The sequence below is a fragment of the Centruroides vittatus genome, unplaced genomic scaffold, assembly GCF_030686945.1.
Source record: "Centruroides vittatus isolate TY-2023 unplaced genomic scaffold, ASM3068694v2 contig_934, whole genome shotgun sequence".
Lineage (NCBI taxonomy): Eukaryota > Metazoa > Arthropoda > Arachnida > Scorpiones > Buthidae > Centruroides > Centruroides vittatus.
The window spans coordinates 96,267-117,884 of NW_027122619.1; the positions used below are offsets into that span (position 1 = coordinate 96,267).

Consider the following 21,618-nt stretch of genomic DNA (forward strand, 5'->3'; position numbering starts at 1 on the left):
CAAAAATAAATAAACAGTTTTATATATTATCTTATATAAAAATACAACTAAACTTAAGCAAATTGAATTTTCATTTGGGGGAAAAATGTAATAATAATATTTGCAACGATAGATCTTTTAATCTAATAAGTTTTCTTTGTAAAATATTAAGCAATTAATTTATAAGAATAAAAAAATATATATTTTCTAGGAAATGCAAAAAAGTCACGTGTTCCCTTACCCATCGTCCTCGAGATTAAATGCAACTCTCGAAGAAGGATTACGAGTGGTAGAAAGAGAAGAATGACATTTTAAAAGTAATATATCCGTCTAACGCCGGTAATTATATATTTTAAATTATAAAATTATATTATAAATTAGTCGAGTGTTGTCATAACGATATAATCCGTAAAAGATAACACAGGAAGTTAGGCCTAACGGATCTCTGAGATTTTCAGGTTTGTGTTTTCCTGTGTTATTTCAATTAAAATGATCAAATTAGTCGTGAAAATTTGCATTTTTCTGCTTTTATTTTGATTATTTGAAGCTTTCATATCGTCTGGGAAGTAGTTAAATGATTATTTAATTTGTTATTTAATATTTTAAACGTTTTAATGGGAATTAAAGCGATTTAAGCTTTGGAGTGTTTTTGATAAGAATGCAAAGATAACGTGTTATAAATTTCAGTCAGATAATACATTTATGTTTAATGTAACGATTTATATACACGTTAATTACAAAATAAAAACTAATGTTATTTCCTGTAAAGATGAAGCAGTGTCATTCAGATATGACGTTTGGAAACAAGAATGAGTAATCCTATTGACTCGTGTTTAATAAATTGTATTATTGTTTTTTGTTTAGGTTAAATGGTTATTTATAAATAGTAAAATGAAGTGAATGTATTCAGTTATCAATGTGGACTTTGTAATAAAATTTATTTTGGAATTATTGATGTGAAGCCGATATTGATGATTATTTCAAATTCTGGTAAGATGTGAACTTTGAACCAGGGTTTCCTGCAGCCCGGAATTGTAGATCCCTGTTAGAGCGAAAAACCCAAGGAACCGTACCTGTACCCGCTGCCCTTTGCCTCCGAAAATCGGTTTTTACTGTGTCTGGTACTACTATCTATTTCTGTGCTCTGTGCCGGTTGGATCGAGTGATGGCCAGTCTCGACTGGTGTTTCGTGTGTAGTTGCAGGTGTTAGTGTGAGCGATTTGGCACCCCCTTATAACTATAACATCCGATATTTCTTGAATGGTCGAGTGGGCTATTCGAAGTCGGCATAGTTGCCTGGGCTAAATAGTTAAATGTGCTTATCTTAGCTGAGTGATGTGACTCCCGATTGCATTTGACCCAGAAATGGGCTGTATCTCGCCGAGGGTCACATGTAGAGAGGTACTGTTCCTTTTGACATTTTTGCTATTGTGGGTATGTCTACGGCTGTCGTAAGGTCCTGACTGTCTTGTTTGGAGGTGTGATTGTACCCAAATGCTAATATTTTCGTTCTTAATATTTTAATTGCTGCTTCTTCAGTTAAAACAAATTTAAACAGAACAAATTTATTATAACTAAAGGGTTACAGATAATTGTGTATAAGAATTTTTAGATGTGTGTGTCCTTAAATAAAAATTTTCATTAAGTATTTATTTTGTGTGTTTATTGAATTATTTAGTTATTAATGATAAGCTTTCAAGTGCATTCCTTAAATTCAAATACATTCTAAAAACTGTTAGGCGTTTGGGAAAAAATGACATTCTAAAAAGAACAAAGATTATTGAAGATGATCAAAAACATTAAAATGAAGAAATATTATTGCATTAAATGGTTTTTAGAGTGGGTATTTGTATAATTGCAGTTTGTATAAGAGTAAATACTTAATGAAAATTAGAGTTAATAGATGATGTGTATAATTAATTTAATATGTGCATAGAAATTAAATATAAGAACTTCCTTGGAAATAGTAACTAATGTCTATTTCTGCATATATTAATCTCTCATATGTTAATTACTATATATTTATTCATCAGATAGACCTAGATGCCAAACTGATTCATTTACCAGATTTCATGTCTGACTTAAGGACTTAAGCAATTCTTTAAATGAAAGTAAGTAATTTCAACAAGTGGAAAGTAGCTTTGACACTATTTGCAAGTGAGGAAGTTTGAAATCACTATTCAAACTTCTTAATGATTCTTATGATTTTAATGAATGCAAATTTCTTGATAATTTTTATTAGTTTAATATGCTGTTGTCATAATTATGGTTTTAATAACCATAATTAAAACCTACTTAATTTGATATTTGTGATATTTTATCCTATATTATATTTTTATTTGTGACATTTGTGGATTGTATTAACCATTTTGAATTTTGCAATTTGAATATTATGTTGGAAGGTTTTCCAATTTTTAAATATGTCTGATCTTGATGGTCTGTATAAAAATAGGCAGAAAATGTTAAGAGTTGTTTGTCATTTGTTTCATGTTAGGCCTACCCTATTATCACTTATCTTAAAAACTCGTTGCTTAAATTGGGCAAGTCCGTAAGCTGACTCCTGAACGTCCAGTGTTTCTGTATTACGGCTATGTCAATGTACTCTGTGTTCTATGTCAATGTCTATTCTCTGTTACTATACATTACAGCAACTCAGTACCACAAAAGCCACCTTGCAGGGTTGAAGATTTATTTGGATAAAATTTAATTATAATGACAACTTAACCTTAAGAGCTCCATTTGCAGAACTCATTCTAAGGATAAGTCATCATTGTTTTTCTATCATAGCTCTCTGTGAGCTAGAAATAGCAAGCTTGCTGCCAAACAAGAAGCTGCCGGCAGGAAGCTTATAACTAGGCCTTAAAACTGCTGATGGAGAATCAGGTACATCTACTAAGAATCAAATTCAAATTTTATTAAAGACACTATGGCTAAATTAGACCTTTTTCCAAGTGTCAACAAAATCAAACAGTGAATCTTAGAAGAAATTACAGTGAGTCCCAGAAAAGGCATTATTAATTTCCCAGAACTGAGCACTGATTGAAATGGCCAAATGCTCTAAGCAGCACCCAGGATCAAGTTGCGAAACCTGGGTTTAGTCTAGTCTTTTAAGGAGTATTCTTGTGTTTCTTGTCTGGGATCACTCACTACTACAAACCTCCAACAAATTGAGCAGAGAGTCATCACTGACAAAATAGTCACTGATTTCCTGCCTGTGATTAAATGCATTTAATGCACTCTCTAGGTTAAATAAGACTTTTTTTTGAAGAGAAGCAAATCAGTTTAAACAACTCCCAGAAAAAATTACAGGGAACAAACCTTGGAGAGTTGTCTACACTCAAATTTTTCAATCTCTTCTAGGAGAAAATTCTGAATCTGATCTGACAAATCAGGAAGTTTGTAATCAGATGTTAGGGGCTGTCAAGAATAATGGTTACCCATAGTTTTGCATCAAGAAAGTCTTAGTTTCTTTGGGTACTTGTAGACACTCGAGTTAGCATTTGATGGAGACAACATACTCAAGACTGAAGTAGAACACTTAGATCTGCTCCCAATCACAAGCCATACTCACAATAATGATGGAGCAGAAGAGATGTGAGCAACGTGGTGTTGGTGAACAAATAGTCCAACTCCAGCAAATTTGAAATGTGTGACTCTGAATCTCATCTTTCCCTTTTTTAAAATGCAACACTGATTCCTTTTATAAGAAAGATTCCACTGGGTATCTGAATATTTTTTATCTAAAATTTCTCACTAAAAAGTTGTTCTAAGGTTTTTTGGTGAGAATCAAAAAATGGATATAATGAATTTATCATGGAAAATCTTTTGAGTACATAAAGAAACATACATCTTAATCAGCCAAAAGAATTCTACTTTTATTAGTTAATTATAAAGAATTGATTTAAATTTACTCATTTCAATGAAAAAATTAAATACAATAAAAAAAATAAAAAGACAATTTGTTGAATGACATAATAAATTGGCCTATAAACTAGTTTCCCTTACTCCAGCTACTCTTGCAACTTTTTCTAGAAGTTGTTTAAACTGATTTGCTTCTCTTCAAAAAGTCTTATTTGATTTTGAGAGTGCATTAGATGCATTTAATTACAGGCATGAAGTTTGACTATTTTGTCAGTGATGGCTCTGTTCAATAGTATTTATAGATGAATATCTTTTTGATAGCTAAATTTATTGAAGTGGTTTTTTCTAAGAAATTTCTCGAAAAACACTTATTTTAAGTAGTATTTAATACTTCACATTTTACTAATAGTAAAATTCAAGGTTGGAGTCACTGGAGTTGGAAGAATTTTACTGCATAAAACATCTGACACTGGCAACTCCAGTTCCAGAACATGGGATGTCTTTGGATCCTCACATCCAGTCTATCCACTTCTTTTGTTATCTTCTAGAGTTCAGGTATTGGACTCCAACAGACTTCAAGGAACAGAGCATCTTGGTTGCCAAGGAGAGAGAGAGAGCTTAAGACCAATCCCTAGCTAGAAGCATAGAGGTCAGCAATAGCAGTAGGCAGCCTTTAAAATGCCACAAATGCCACAATTGCACAAATGCCACAATAAAGATGGAAATAAAACCAAGTGTTTAATTAAACTCAACTTTGGAGTTCATAGTCCGACTAAAAATATCTGACAACACTAGTTCTGAGTGAGCCCTGGTGGTGTCCTGGCAGCTGTAGCACCCATCATGAAGCGATTACCCTATCGTACAGAAGATCATTGCTGACTATTGTGAATTGGTGCTTCAATAAACTGGCATAAATTAATTAATTTAACTGAGTGATTAAGTTATTCCTTTTTCTCCGTTAAGTGAAGCAGATTTATTCTTATCTCTATTTATCAACCCCTAACAATGAACGTAAGACGGTATAAAAAGTGTTCGAGTTATATGGCGCATCTGAACTCGTCTGTCAAAAAATTGGCGCATGGTATGCAAAACATTGACCACCCCTGATATACAATGATCTTAAAAGTAGTTGGCAAGAATAGCTTCACTAGCACCCTGCTGACTTCACTTTCATTCCTGAAGAAGTGGAAGACAGAAAATCAGCTTATATCATCTAAACTAGTTGGGGAATTCCAAAAACTCTTTTATATGCAACACAAAATCTGTAATAAGTCATACAACCTTACCTGTTGTTTTCAAAGAAATGGTGATAGCTGTATATATGGCATTTATCTTAGTCTTGTCTTGATACTCTTGAAGATTAACATTGTACAAACATGGATAATTTTTAAACTGTTCTATTAAGGGTCACACTTTCGTCATTCCCAATAAACTTGGACTGTGAATGTTTTATTCTCATTATGTAATTTTACAGTATGAAAATTCTATAGTGTAAGAGATATTTCCAGTTAGCACTTAACCTTTCACTATATGGTATGAGTTAAAATGGCACTTGGACCTACATTCTGCTTTAAGTTTTTTCTAACATGTCTGTAGTTACTAATAGCTTCCTAATATCTTAATACAAGTTCCTAGCGTACCAGATTTTGTGCTGTTTAAATGAGTCATTTTGATGTTCATTTTGTAATTGAGCTGTACCATATCAGTTGAGAGATGTTTTGATAAGACACTATCTTGAAATATTCTTGTTTATTATTTCTGTTGTTGTATCTTTTATTGTGTTTTTCAAAGTACTTTCCATTTTATTGCAGCAATCACAACAAAATTTGAAAATGATAATTTTAGATTTTTGTTGTAAAATTGTGTCATGTTTACTTTTTATTTTATATAAATTAACTTAATACTGCCATTTCCATTTATTTCAAATAAATCAATTCTATATTTCTTATGTTTTTTACTTAGTAGACATACTAAAAGATTTGAGAAAGTTTGTAATTTTTTCCCTGAAACAATCTAGTGTAAAATTTACTAAAATGTACTTTTATCTGAATAAAGTTAATGTAAAAAAAAACTATATTAAATCATTATTGTATCTCAGATAGCTACAACAGTACTTTTTGAATTGGGTCAAAATGATTCACATAACATTAGTTATGTCATAAGAATTTACTACACCACTTAAAGATTAATTTAAATACTGATAATGAGCTAACATTACACTTTAAACTTGGGTCCAGATAATGCATGATCTGAGTTGGTGAAATCAGCTCATGTTGTCAAACTCCTTTTTTATATTTTGCAAGTTTTCTGGTATGAACTTTATTACATTTACTCATTTTTAATTTTGTTGAAAAATTGATATAATAGCTAATTAAATTGTTTTAAAATTAAAATTGCTTCATACTTAAATGCAATATATGTTTATTATAATTGTCATGAGCTGGAACTTGCAAGGTCATGTCTTTTACTGTATTTCCAGTAGAAACTGTTTAATAAAACTTAAATGAAAATAACATTTTCATTGTTTTAGACATTCTATTTCTGAATCTTAAAACCTGAAACAGGCAACTTAATGTAAAAATGTTTTTACCGGTATTCAGACTTGAAGATATTGTAATTAAGTTTTATTAACAGTTTTTGCTAGAAATAGTATGAAAGGTGTGACTTAATATTATATATGTTTTAGCATTTTGTTCACTTTTTGCAGATGAAATCTACATTGTTGTTAAACTATATAGTAGGAAAAAGAATTTTAAAAGATAACAGCATATATTGATAAAAATTTCATGACAATCAATATAGTTTATGAAATTTTCCATTGTTATTACCAGCAAATGTGCAAATATTTGTTTTTCAGATTCTTCTAGAGTTTTTTTGTGTTAGAAGTGATAATTTAACTTTTCTTTTATTAAATGAGTTTTAAATGTATAGCAGTTTTGTGGCTAAATTTATGCTACAAAGAACTTCTTTGTTAATTTAAATTTCAAGGAACCTGGAAAAAGTCCATATTATTCAATGTTTGAACTATCAGAATGTCTTGAATAAGTTTTAGGAAACAATTCAATTTTTCGCAAGAAGGAAAATACATTTATTGAATCATCAAATTTAAAGTTTTGCATTTAATTTTTAACTTATTTAACCAAGTTGATTATTTTACAATGCTTTCACGTTGTTTCTATATATCTTTGGGACAATGATGGTTAACATTTTAAGAAGATCAATTAAGAAAAAAAAAAATGTACAATATGATGTGGCTAATAAAATCTATTTGGTCATTTGCTAAAACCTTTTTTCATATTTACATAATAAACACCATTTAATGGATGCGGCAAACTGTCAGAATACTGTCACCAAAAGACAAGAAGTTAACCTTTTGAAAAAAGAATTAAATGTTTGAAGAAAATAAACATAATCTTGTTCTATATTCTGATGAAATATAAATTATAATAGTTTTTGTTAGATGCAAATATAAAAAAGAAATATGGAAGGAATATAACCAAATTTTTGTCAATCATATTGCATAATGTAATTTTTTTTTTTTTTTTTGAAACAAATAATTGTAAATTATACATCAGATTATTTCCAAAGGTGCAAAAAAAGAAAAAGGCATGTACTGTACCTAGAAATTTTCAGAGATTTCCATTGTAAATTATACATCATTATTATGTTGGGTTAAGTGAGATATACTCGGTTAACACCAGTGGCTGTGTACTATGCTGGACCAAAGTCAAGGCATAGTAACCAAAACAGAAATTAAAGAAGTGTATCAGTGTGTGTGATCTGTATTTAGGAATTTTCTCACAATATGACATGTATTCAATATAGTGGCCTTCTGTAGTGTGATGTATGTGTTTCTATTCAATTGTAATGTGCCCAGGCTTTTGTGTAGTGTGTGTGGTATGACACCTGTAGAGGAGAGAACAACAGGTACAATAAGCACCCTATCCATCCTCCACAGATGCCTTATTTCCTGGGCGAGTTCTGTGTACTTGCTAATTTTTTCAGTGCATGCGTTTTGTATATTGTGAGTGTTTGGAATGGATATGTCTATAATGTATGTGATTTTATTGTGTTTGTCAATGAGTGTGATGTCTGGTCTGTTGTGGTAAATTGTTTTATCTGTGATTATGGCTCTGTCGTAGTACATTTTGTGCGTGTTGTTTTCCAATACTGTCTGTGGAATGTATTTGTAGTACGGTTCGTGAATGTCTACTAATTTGTTTCTTTCCAAGCTCTTGATGTATTATATTTGCTACTTGATTATGTCTATGTGAATAACTGTCTGTGTCAAGAGCTTGCAACCAGAAGTGATGTGTTGTATAGTTTCTGGCATGACGTGACATTTTCTGCATGTGTCATTTTGTGAGTGTTGCATCTTTGAGTATGTGTTTTCTGTAGTTTTTAGTATTTATGACCTGATCCTGTATGGCGATCATGAATCCTTCCGTCTCCCCAAAGAGGCATCCCCGAGCTAACCAGCTGTTTGATGCAGTTTTGTCAACAAAATCCTGGGCCAGATCATAAGGATGCCTGCCATGGAGTGCCTTTCGAGCCCACGATTGCTTAATGGTGTCTATGCTTTTTATATGTTGTGTTGTGTCCATATGATGTGAGTGTAAGTTTAATGGTGTGTTATTTGAGTCTGCTAGAGTTACTGCTTTATGTAATTGTGATGTTTCTGTTTTTTGTAGAAAAACTCTCGCAGTGACTGTATTTGTTTGTAGTGAAGGTTAACTATGTCAATCAGGCCACGTCCGCCATCTTTACGTGGAAGGGTTAATCTTTCTGTGGCGGATTTAGGATGATGTTGTTTATGCTTAGTAAGTGTAGTTCTTGTTTTCCTTTGGAGTTGCTCAAGATCTGTGTGAGTCCAATGTATAACTCCAAAAGAATATGTAAGTACTGGAATGACATATGTGTTTATTGCTTTGACTGTATGTTTTGCATTTAACTGTGTTCTGAGAATAGCATTTAACCTACTTTGGTATTCTTTAATTAATCTTTGCTTTATTTGTGTATGTTCTGTTAGTTTGGCCTGTTGGAATCCTGAATACTTGTAGAACTCGCCCTCTTCCATGGATTCAATAACGTCTCCATTTCCAAGCGCAAAATCTTCTTTCTTCAGGATTCCTTTTTCTATGTGAAGTGTTTTGCATTTATCTAGGCCAAATTCCATTTGTATGTCCTTGGTGTATGAATGTGTGATTTGTAGGAGTTGATGAAGTTGTTTTTGTGTGGATGCATAAAGTTTTATGTCATCCATGTACATGAGATGTGACAGTGTAAACTGTGTTGTTTTTTCATGTCTGATATTGTAACCATATTGCGTGTTGTTTAACATGTTGGATAATGGAGTTCAGGGCTAAGCAGAACCAGAGAGGACTCAAGGAATCTCCTTGAAAAATTCCTCGCCTAATAAAAATTTGGTTTGTTTGTATGGAAGTGTTACTAACCCTGAGATGTAGTGTTGTTCTCCAGTGCTGCATAGTGTTTTGAAAGAATGCAATGAGTGATGGATGTATTTTGTACATGTGTAGAATATGTAGCAGCCAACTGTGTGGAACACTGTCGAATGCTTTTCTGTAGTCTATATATGCCATGTGTATGTTTCTGTGTTGTTTGTGTGCTTGCCGTGGAATGACTGAATCTATGAGTAACTGTTCCTTGCATCCCCTGTGATTTCTACGGCAACCTTTTTGTTGTTCTGTTAGAATGTTGTGTTCTTCAATATGTTTGTATATTTTGTTTGCAATACAGGATGTCAATAATTTGTAGAGTGTTGGAAGACATGTAATTGGTCTGTATTGTGTGGGTCTGTGGTATTGTTGTTTTTAGGTTTCATGTAGGTGATGCCCTGAGTAAGAAAATTTGGCATGTCTTGTGGATTGATGATGATGTGTGTTAGGTGTTTAGCTAGTTCCTGGTGCAGTGATGTAAACTTTTTGTACCAGAAATTGTGAATGTTGTCTACACCAGGTGTCTTCCAGTTGTGTGTTCTGTTAACAGTGTATTGGAAATCATGTATGTTTATTTCAGCACAGGGCATAGTTGGTATGTTGTGCAAGTTTCTGTTCTCCTCCTTGATCCAGCCTGCATCAGCATTGTTCATGACAGCACTGGACCAAAGAGAAGACCAATATGTTGTGAGTTTCTTCTGTTGGTGTGCCACTGTGCTGTGTATCAGTGTTGCTTTGTTATTAATTTGTCTGTAAAAGAGTTTTTCATTGTTTGTAAATAATTTATTTTGTTGTTTTTGTAGTGTACATGTTTTGTATCGTTTGAGTCTACGTGCTTTGGCAGCAAGTTTTTGTTTTAGTGTATCAATGTATTCTGTAATGCGTGTGTTGTGATGTTCATGTTTTGTGTGTTTTTATTTTCTTGAGAATGTTTTTGAGCTGTTTCCTTAATTTGGGTGTTATGTTGTTTTTAGTGTATTGTGTCAGCCTGCCTAATTGCTGTCTAATGTCATTTATTTGTGTTTCTATTCTTCTCTGCCAGGCAGGCTTGTGATAGAACTGTGCTTTGTGTGTATCTGTCTGTGATTGTATTTTCAGTCTATGGTGTGTCACTGTAAACACCCACTTACTACCACTAGTGTGGTAGTAAGTGGGTGTTTAGATAATTTAGTGTTTTTCCTACTTCTTTTCACGTGTTGATTTTTGGTATTCGTGGTCGTTGTGTGGGATCTGTGCCTGTATATTTAGTGAGTGTTTCCTGAAATATAAGTGAGAGCGTATTAACTAAATCCATGTCTATGTTATCAGTGATGGATAAGGAAGTGTCTGTAGTATCATTAGTGGTAATTGTTGTATGTGTGTTATTATCAATGCTTGTTGCTGGATTATCCTGACAGGTTACATGATCTTCATTAATGTTAGATGTTTCTGTCTGTTGATGTATTTGATCAGCAACCTGTTGTTTGATAAGTTCAAGTGTTGTTTGTGGGATAAGGTTGTTGTGTATAATTTGTAAGCAGAGTTTAAAATCTGCTATTTATTAGCACCCCTCCCCATTAACTCCACATCTGCAATGGTCAAGAATTCGGAGAACTGAGGGGTCACAAAGGGGAAGGAAAAGCTTGGAAAGGGGAGAGAGGAGAGAAAGGTCACCACTTTTTAGACCGGACATGTGTGTAACGGACGTTGAAGTCATCTGTTCTTGTGATCGCCTTACTTTTTAGTTTAATTATTGTATTATTAAAATTTGTAATATTACATAATTGTTCTTTTTTGATCAACAACCCTTTGTTTGGTGACAGTAAAGTGAGGATATTGTTGTGTGAATCTATGGTGTAGTTGTTGTCTGTATGCTGTCATGTTTGTTTCGAGTTTTGTGATGGTGTAGTAAGTACGGATGATAAACTCGTTCATTTCTACTGTCCATTTCATCCATTGGCGTGGTTTTCCAGTCTTTGTGGTCTGTGGATGCATTGCCACAGAAACACCAAGGCTGGGTTGGTTCCTCACATCTGTTGAGGGCATTGCAGTAGCCATGCTTGGGCCGGTGCTGCTTTTGCCACCGGTAACCAAGGGAGACTGTGGCCTATTTTTTGAACGTGAGCCTCTGCCTAACCCACAAACACAGACCTTGTTAACCTGGGCGACGTCCAAGCCGGTATCACACTTTGATCTGGTTATTACCATAATAAATATCTCCACAAAATGTGGGTGTGGTCACTCTTAGCTTCATTTCTCTTGATAGATCTTACTGGCATGGGTGTCCCTACCAGGAACTTATGCTCCAGCCTGCATTGCCCTATGGATCAGTAAAATTACTGGGCTCTCCCACCATGACCAGGTGGTGACCACGGAAGAGTTATAATTAATAATAATAATAATAATAATTGTAATATGTAGATCATTTTTCTCATTTTTAAACTCATTTTTCACTTTTGTAATATTACACAATGATCTTGCTTGTTGAATTGATTAGTACTTGACCATTATTGAGATTGAGCAATTATTTAGTGAAACAGCTGGAAAATAAAATAAAATTGATTTATTTAAAACTATATTTTAAGGAATCAATTTTATTTGTTAAGTAACAAGTTACTAAACAATAAAAATGCTGTGAAACAGATAACATCTAGCAATTCTATTTCTATGATCTGCATAAACAATAAAAACTTTCTTTTAATGCTGTACCATAGTGTCATCTTGAAATGTGTATATTAAGTGTTAAGAAACACTGAAATAAAAAAATACCTGTTACCAGAAAAACTTATTTGAATTAGTGTGACCACGGAGTGGTATAATCAAAAATAAACATTTGTGCATAATATATTATATAGTACATTTGCAATGACTTTTGATTATTTTGGACTGGAAATGTAAAGCCCCAATGATTTTTTCCAATGTCTATTTCAGACAAGCAAAAATAGATTAAAAAAAAAAGCAGTCTTAGAAATGTGAAATACGATATTGTATATGTAAATATCAGGAAAATCAGAAAGTCTTTGCTGAAAATTAGGGTGAAAAAAGGTGATTTTTATTTAAAGCTAATAGAAAAATTAATGATCAATTTTTTATTGTGACATTGTCACAATGCCAGGCTGCAATTTTTAATAATTTTTTAATTTAAAATATACACTTCCCATCTCAAATTAGTAGTGCCTTGCCCCTGTACTACAAACTTTTCCATTAACAATCGAATTGTGCAGGTCATCTATCTAACTCCTTTTAGGGGAAAATTTTTGAATTGAAGTAATGTGACTTCCAGTTTACATTGGAAGTTTGTATATAGTTAATCAGGGTGCCTGCCCTAATCTTTTCATATCTGGTCTCTGCTTTCATCTATCTAACTCCATTTTTGAAATTAGGGAAAGACAGATGGACAGTGATAGGAATTTATAAGTCTACAATTTTTTCAAATTGCAGCTCAATTTTGATAGTATTCTCCATTGTTAGTTATCACCAGGATAAGTGTTTGATCAGGTTTTTGGACTTCGAAGAAAGATTGTTTCTTGGAAGCAGAGTTGTTGTCCACCTTTTGTTTCTTTCTTTTTTAGTCCAAGCAGTATTTGATGGGACAAGGTCTGGCAAATATAGTGGTGATTGAGTTCCCAACCCAACTGATACAGATGGTATTCATTGTTTTACTGGTATGAGGTGTAACATTATCTTGATGGAACAAAATTCCCTTCTGGTTGGCTCACAATGGGTGAGTTTTGACAATCCTTGCAGTCAGGTTATTGAGCATATCTCTGTAGTTATCACTGTCAATTGCTTTGCCCAACAGCATGTAATGATGGTAAATAATATCTTGACAATTCCAGACCATATACACAGCAGCATCAGCTTGCTGTCAAAGCTCTTTTGTGGGGGGATCATTTGTAATGCATCATATAGGCTTGTTGAATAATTGAATTGTCATAGTAAATATACCATATTTTACGGACTATAAGACACACTTTTTGTCTTCGAAAAATTGCCTCCAAAATTCAGGTGCGTCTTATAGTCCCTAGCATCTTATAGTCTGTAAAATACGGTACTTCTCATCCCAGATCACAAATCAATTGAAAAAGAGGGGCAGTTTTGGTACTAATTTAGTTGTGATGTGCATTTGGAAATTTGGTTACACAGAGCTTGTAAAACCAAATTTCAGGATATGTTCATTCAGGATTTGTAGCACCCATTTTCCACTCATGTACTGATGCCTAATTGCTTCAGTACCATGCAAACCATTAACTGAATGAAGCTCAGTTTAGACACTCTCTTTCTGTGTGATCTGGGTGGGCATCCTGAGCAATCTAAACAGTGCACTCAGATGGTTCATTGTCACTGTAAATTTTTGCTGTGCTTTAAAGTCTACTTCATGAATGATCTGAGTTGAAACTCAGAGAGATGGTTTATTTTTCTTCATTTATTTCAATTGACAGTTTTGCAATTTTTTTGAGGTTTACACAAACTCAGAATACAGTTTTATTACTTTTTTGCGATGACAATTTTCTGATTGTTCTGATATATAGCCGATGTTGACTCTGTTCAAAATATTTGTTCTATATGTAATGTAAGAAATATTTCTTAAAATTTCCCTTCCTCAGACTAGTCTCAAAATTCAGTTTCACAAAAGCAATTTTGGTATACACTATATTGCCTACTCCAGTGGTTCTCAACCTTTCAGGTCATGGAACACAATTCATATACTTTTTGTTATGCAGAGCATTACCATCAATACATTCAAAAATCAGTAAGCAATTTCATGTTTATTGTTCTCATGAAACAATAAAGCAATAAGCTAATAAACTTTATTGTATTGAATAAAATAGTAAACATGAATTGTCTATGAATAAAGTAATATGCTGTAGTATATTAGAAAAAATTTGCAACAGAAACTTTAGAAAATGTTTTGGCAGAACACTTGTTCTCCATTTGTGTTCTGTGGAACACCTTGTGGTCCACAGAAGATGGGTTTGGAACCATTTATCTCTTCTACGGCTTGCAGTTTTCAACTTAGTTAATGCTTCTGTTATTATAGCCTTTATTGCAGATCTACAAAAATTGACACACATCATATGCATTAAAAATTTTTCAGTAAAATTTATGAATAAAATTAGAAGTAATATTTTTATATTTATATTAATATTTGAAAGTTTGAAGTAAATTATTATGATTTGTTATTAATTATTAGAAATTTTCTCTGAATAATAAACATAATAATATAATTTTTTTTTTCAGATGAATTGGTTTATGACTCAAGAATTCAAAAATATCAGAAAAGGAAAATGTATATCTTCATTTAAAGAGCTTTAATGGTTTTGTTTAAAATACATTATGAATGAAGACTATTTAAATGACAATGATAAGAGAAATTTTCAGCCAGTTTTTGTAATTTGAAAATACATTCCATATTTTTACATCAAATCTTACCAGTATTGGATTATGCTTGTGCAAAAATTAAAAATTAGTTGAAGGATGTAGGATAAAATATTTTAAAGTTATCATCATTGTTTATTACCTTGCCAATTATTAATGTACTTCTGTAATATAGTATGGCAGAAATTGTTTATTATTGGTCTCAATATAAATATGATAAGACTGGTGATACGGAATTGTCTTTAGAACATGGAGATGTTCTAGAAGTTAGAAAACCATTCCAGTTTATCCTTGAAGGCACTGAGGAAAATCCTCAAGGATGGGTTCTTGGAAGAAATCAAAGAACAGGAGAAATTGGTTATTTTCCAGGAACATTTGTAAGATTTTGGAAGAGAGAATCAGTTCTCCCTACTACACCAGTTCCTCAACGGCCTGTACCAAGGCCTGGTCCATTAGCATTAAGAAAAGCCATTGAAGAGTGCAATGATTCAGGATATGATGGATCACCTGGTAAGTACATTTAAATGTTTAAATTAATTTAATTAATATCACAATGAATATAATAATAAATTTTTAGCACAAAGTTGTAAATTCTTATAAAATTTCAGAATATCATTATAATTTCAAATCTGTTGTGAAATATTTGTCTTCTGAATTTAAAGTAGATCAGTAATTTTGTACAGTAAATATTATTGTTTTATGTTGAAGTATTTTATTAAATTACTGTATTTCTTGAACAGTAGTAACAACTTTATCAGATAATTAAATAAAAAATTAATTATTTCATTTAGTATTATTTCATTTAATATTAAATAAAAGATTAGCATTAAATTTTATTTGATCTTTTACTTTATTTATCTCTTGTTGAGAAATTATAAAATATTTAAAAATGTCTATCGGTAGTGATGTGTGATAAGTTTTTTTATTAATATCGATTTAATTGAATATGTAAAAGTAATCAATTATTTTTTATTAATTGACTTATTTGTTGTGATTTCTGTCCATTAAACACATGTATTGTTACTTTTTGAAGATGTTTACTACAGGGTGTCCAGAAAGGGTGAGTGCAATTTAAAAGTAAAATAAATTAAAAATAAAAAATGTTCAAAGAAAGTTTTTTGTTTTTATTTTCAATCTATGGTTATCGGTTATTGGAAAATTATTTACTAAAAATTGTTATCTAAATGGCGTCTGTTACGCTCCTGGCACTCTTCTAATCTTGAGTGAAGATTTCTCAATACACACTGACACACAGTCTGAGATACCGATGCCATTTCTGCTGTGATATTCTGCTTTAATTGAGTTAATGTCCTTTGCTTATTTTCGTACACCCTCTCTTTAAGAAACCCACAAGAAATAGTCCAGAGGACTAAGGTCTGGACTGCATGGTGGCCAGTTAACATCACCTCTTTGTGAAATCAGAGAGATACCATGAGATGATTTCAAATTTTTTAGCTCCATCCTTACAATAGTTTCATGGCTTCAATACAAGAACATGGTTTCAACAAGATGGTGCCACTTGTCACACATCAAATGATTCAGTTGAAGCCATAAAGGAGTTATTCCCCAATAAGCTGATTTTTGCAAAGAGGTGATGTTAACTGGCCACCACGCAGTCCAGACCTTAGTCCTCTGGACTATTTCTTATGTGAGTTTCTTAAAAAGAGGCTGTATGAAAATAAGCCGAGGACATTAATTCAAAGCAGAATATCACAGCAGAAATGGCATTGGTATTGCAGGCTTTGTGTCAACGTGTACTGAGAAATCTTCACTCAAGATTAGAAGAGTGCCAGGAGCATAATGGACGCCATTTAGATAACAATTTTTAGTAAATAATTTTCCAATAACCATAGATTAAAAATAAAACTTTCTTTGAACATTTTTTATTTTTAATTTATTTTACTTTTAAACTGCACTCACCCTTTCTGGACACCCTGTACATTATTGTTTGTTAAGAAATACTTTTTAAACTTTAATTTGATGCCAACGACATAAGTACAGGTTGCACTATTGTTACAATGTAAATTTAAAAAGTTCAAGATAAGGTGAAAAACATTAAAACAATTCACAAAGTAATAACTCTGGAGTAGAAAAAAATTTATGAGTGCTTACATTCCATTCTCAACAGTACGGAAGAAAAACAAATATTTTTATCTGCCTCATTGTAATGTTAAGCTACAACCTGCAACATAAAACACTGCAGCCATGCTGTGAAGTGCATTGAAAGTAAAAAATTTGCATTGAAAGAATTTTTAAAATGATCTGTTTAAATTTATGATTTGAAAATTGTAAAATTTGATTTCAACAGATCGACTGATTGTCAAACTATAATCAATCAATTTTCAAAGAGTGAAATTTAATCTATTGTTAACTGATCAAAAAGAATTAATGTTAATCAAGTGTTAATTGATTGATTAATCACACATCACTACAGGTGACCGAATGAATAAAAACCATTAAATGCTGGTAGTTGTCACATGGGTTTGTGCCTCACCAACAAGCTGGTCTTGTGGAGGTTTTTTAGGTTTTCTTCACATGTCTAATAGAAAAAGTGGGATTAGTTTCTCATAGAAAGTCATCCTGAGAAGTATAATAATGCTCTCCAGATTGCCCTAGAATTGCATTGTCTTATTCTATCAGATCTAATAGTTTTTACTCCATTCAAAAAAATTTTTAATGCCACAATTTTGTAGCAGAAAATATGAATGTAAAAATTTTTATTTCTGTTCAGTTCTGTTTATGAATTATCAAGTGAAGCAAATTGTACCAAATTCCTTTATACAACAGTTTGTATAAATCTAATATGTATTATGACCAGTTGTTAAATTATCAAAGATAGAAAAATATAAATGTTAAAGACTATGTTTGTTTTCAACTTTGCAAAATAGAGTAGTGAAAGTTTCTCTCTGTTCTCTGTCTTCTTAATCAGATTTCTTGAATAAGCAGGGTCTGAGATGTTCAAAATATACTATAGATTCATAGGAAATACACTCCCACACTCAATTCAGTATATACAGTTTATTTACAGAAAATGTTCAGTTTATCACAGCACCATACTGTACTGAATGATACACTAATGAATAAGGATAAACTGGAATAATAGGAGATCGAATGTCTCCTCAGTAATTTCTGGACTATGGATAGGCTCTGTCTACACTTTTCATCTGATCTCAGACCTCATCTGTACCTCAGTATTCTTTCTGGAAGGGTGCATTTGATAATAGCAGTTGCTCTGCATCTCCACTGCTGCTGGAGTGTGCTGTTTGTAAGCATTTAGGAATGGCAGTGAAAAAAAAGATGGTGGCACCCATACTATTGATAGTATCATGGAGAGATGTACAATTTTAAAATATGCATTTTTTTGGAGACAAAAGAAGTGTCCCAATTGTAAAATTTAACCATAAAATGGATTATCTTGCTGACAGAGCATTCAAAGTAGCATGAAAAAATTAGAATGCTGGCTATCATTTGAAAAAATTCAAGAAGACATTTACATCACTGTGTGCACTAACTTTCACTTTTACAACTTCTAAATTTTTCTTCATAAAATCACATACTGGACCCTGAAACGAAACCGTCTAAACCATGGAGGATGCCATGTTGCTTTCCATCATAAACTACTACTACAAGTGGTTGTTTTTGCTGTCCGACAGTGCACATTCTGGCCAGAATATAGGAACAGGTTCTGCAGGAATTTTTAAACATGCTGCTCGCACATTCTTTCATTTCTCTGCATAATTACGCAGAGAAATAAAAGAATGCACCTGAGGAGTGTAACTTCTCTTCCTGTCCTCACTTGGCTTGCTGAATATCTGAGATTAAGTGCTATCAGCTTCAAGCCTTACTCTCCACACTTTCTCCAATCTCTCCTCAAATTTAAATGTTTTTTGGGAGCCAACTTCTGACCAATCAGAAAGATGTGCAAGGCTTTCTTTTACATTTGCACTGCCCAAATGTGGGTGATCATTATTCTGCATATTTACTTGTTTAATTGTAGCTGTTTTCATGCTGCTGTAAATGGTTTTATGACCATTTGCACCTGGGTCAAATTTAACAAACCACAAGATTGCTTTGATTTACTCTTCTCTATCAAATTAATATTTTACAACGGTTAATATTTTGTGAACTAGATAACATTTGAAAGATTGGCAATATAGCTTATTTTAATACAAATAAGAATACAAATTTTGTATTCCAGATGTTTAAAATTTTCTAGTATCAAGAAATATAAAACATAATTTATTCCTAATTTTCCAAAAATTGTGTGGAAAGTTAAAAATATTCTGAACAATTTTTGGATATTTGTTTTTCTTATTGATGTAATTAATTATCTCATTTAGACAAGTATTTTATCAGTAGTTTTAAAATAATAGTAAATACTCAAACTATGCATATAACTACCATTTCTCTGTTATAACTTTTAGTATATTTTAAGTCATATATATATCATTTTTGAAATTTGTGAATATTTTTAATTTACGGATGATTTGGCATTTTCAGTAATGGTGATTAACTACAAGTCATGTACAATAAGTAGCACTTACTGTATATCTAATATTATCTGAATCAACATATGATACACTAATGAACAGGGATAAACTGGAATAATAGGAAACTGAATGTCGCCTCGATAATTTCTCCTAAAACATATAAATTAACAACAAATGTTAATTTTGTAATATTTATTAGAAACTCATTTATAATTGTCATTATGTTACTAATTACAAGTTTGAATTCACTTAGATGATTAATAACAGCCGATAAAATAAAATGTATTGGGCTGCAATTTGAAAAAATTATAGACCCATAAATTCCCACTATTATCTGTCCGTCTATTGTCTGGCCTTAATCTCGAGAACAGAGTTAGATATATGAAAGACAAGACTTGTGTACAGATATAATACTGTAGTTTATATTTCTTTTCTTGGTACTTATTACTTTATTTATAGACTACCTGTTTATTGTTGTTGAAGACTCAGGTCTTCAATATTGTTCAAGTATAGTACTCTGCTACTCTTAGCATAATGAAGAATCAAACAAGAAACAGAGTTGTCCCTCAAAGATAAACTTGAAACTTTTGCTAAGTTACCAAATACAAATCAATGCAATGCTTTACACAGTTAAAAACTTACATTTTGTGAAAGATTTTGAAAATCATATTGAAATTGGAATGTATTTAATAAAAGATTTTGAACCAAAAAAGGTAGTGAAATTGAGTTGGCTTTGAAGCTTTGGTTTAGTCATATTTGTGAAAAAAATATACCTGTTAATAGGCTATTAATGCATCATAAAGCAGGATAATTAAATATGGGAAAGAGAGATTTTACTACAACCAATAGGTTAAACTGGTTGAGAAAACTAGTGGAGAATATTTGTACAGATGATGAGAAAAAGTCTGATTTTGCATCAGCTGAATTGAAGATAAAGCTAGAATTGCCAAAATTATTCATTATTGTTGAATAATTACATAATAATGTCTATAATGCAGAAGAAATAGCATTTTATTTTTGTACAATTTCTGATTATATTTATGTCTAAACAGAAAACTGTTAGAGGATTTAAATCATTGAAGGAGTGTGTCACAATTCTTTGCTTTGCTAATATGAAAGGCTATAAACAGACTTATGTAGAATTTTTACTTTTTCAAATATTACTATATGTTAAGGGATGAAACATTTACTACTGAATTACTGTTCAAATACAAATGCCTGGGTGACTTGATATTTTTAACAACTGGTTAGTTAAATGGAATACAAACTTGAAATTTTTTTTAAAATAAGCACAGACATATCTGAAAGTGAACTCTCTGTTGAAGAGAATCCCACAGATGATGTGTCAAAAGAAAAATTTAAACACTAATTGTCAGTTGACAAGGAAATTCCAGTGTGCTACAATTTTATTACCAGGAATATGTAAAATTGTTATTGAAGAAGGTACTGGGGGAAATATTTGATGAAATTAAAGAAAATCAAACATGAAGACAATCTGAATTTTCCAACAAATGCTCAGATGGAACTCTGCAAATACTTCATTGTGGCATACAGTATAGATGTGTTTTGAAAACATTATGAATGAGCATTTTATTAATGAAATACTAAAAATAACTAGCAATAATGCTGGGGATGAATTTAAGTAATTATAATTAGTAACTAAATTAAACACTGATTAAGTTTTTAAAACATTTTTTATTGTTTAACATGTTTTTAAATTATCTGATTCAATAAAGCTAGAATTTCCACTAATTCTGATTTGATTACACTTCACCACATAATGTTCACTGAGTTATTGTTATCAGGCTAATCACAAAGTGTTTACAATTAACAGTACCTACTAGTATGTATGAAATTAGACTGAAGTTGTTCAAATTACTTCACCATTAAAATATATCTATATTGCTAAATACTGTGTTTCTGCAATTGGTTTTCATTTCAAAATCAGATATATATTTAGAAAGAATGCATGCAACAGTTAATAATTAACAGTATTTAACATTTAAAGACAAATTTTAAATGTATGATATAAAAATCAGTTTGTATTAAAATCTAAAGTAGGGTATCTTAGATTAAAAAGACAGCAAAATAGTTTTCATAAAAAAAATTTACATTTGTTTCTAGGAAAATCAAGATATTTTTTACTGAAATCCAGAAAAGATTGCTTTTTTTAGTTCTTCAGAAGTATCAAAAACAATTGTTATAATTTTATTATAAATTTTATCTTTGTAATATTTTCTTTAAAGCTGTTAAAATTATATAAAGAAAGTATTAAATGTGTAAGGTATGGTTTAATTTACCGTAACATATAATAATTTAATTAATCATCTAAATGAAGTGATAGTATTCCCCGATTTAAATGTAAACGTTGATATTTAAAAAAAGCGGGTTAATGTGTTCTAACGCTAGAATGATGACCTTCTTCATCACTTTTGACAGGCAGATACTTGAAACATTATTCTTTTTATAAGCAA

General features: G+C 31.6%; 1 protein-coding gene across 1 annotated transcript in view; it reads left to right on the forward strand.

Moving 5' to 3' along the window:
- The first annotated feature begins 235 nt into the window (after positions 1 to 235).
- LOC136984848 (phosphatidylinositol 3-kinase regulatory subunit alpha-like) overlaps positions 236 to 21,618 on the forward strand; it is a 68,457-nt gene continuing 47,074 nt past the window's right edge. The window contains exons 1-2 of the mRNA XM_067281989.1: positions 236 to 318; positions 14,517 to 15,164. Coding sequence (XP_067138090.1) covers positions 14,831 to 15,164 — 334 coding nt within the window. The 5' untranslated portion in view covers positions 236 to 318; positions 14,517 to 14,830. The remainder of the gene's footprint in view (positions 319 to 14,516; positions 15,165 to 21,618) is intronic.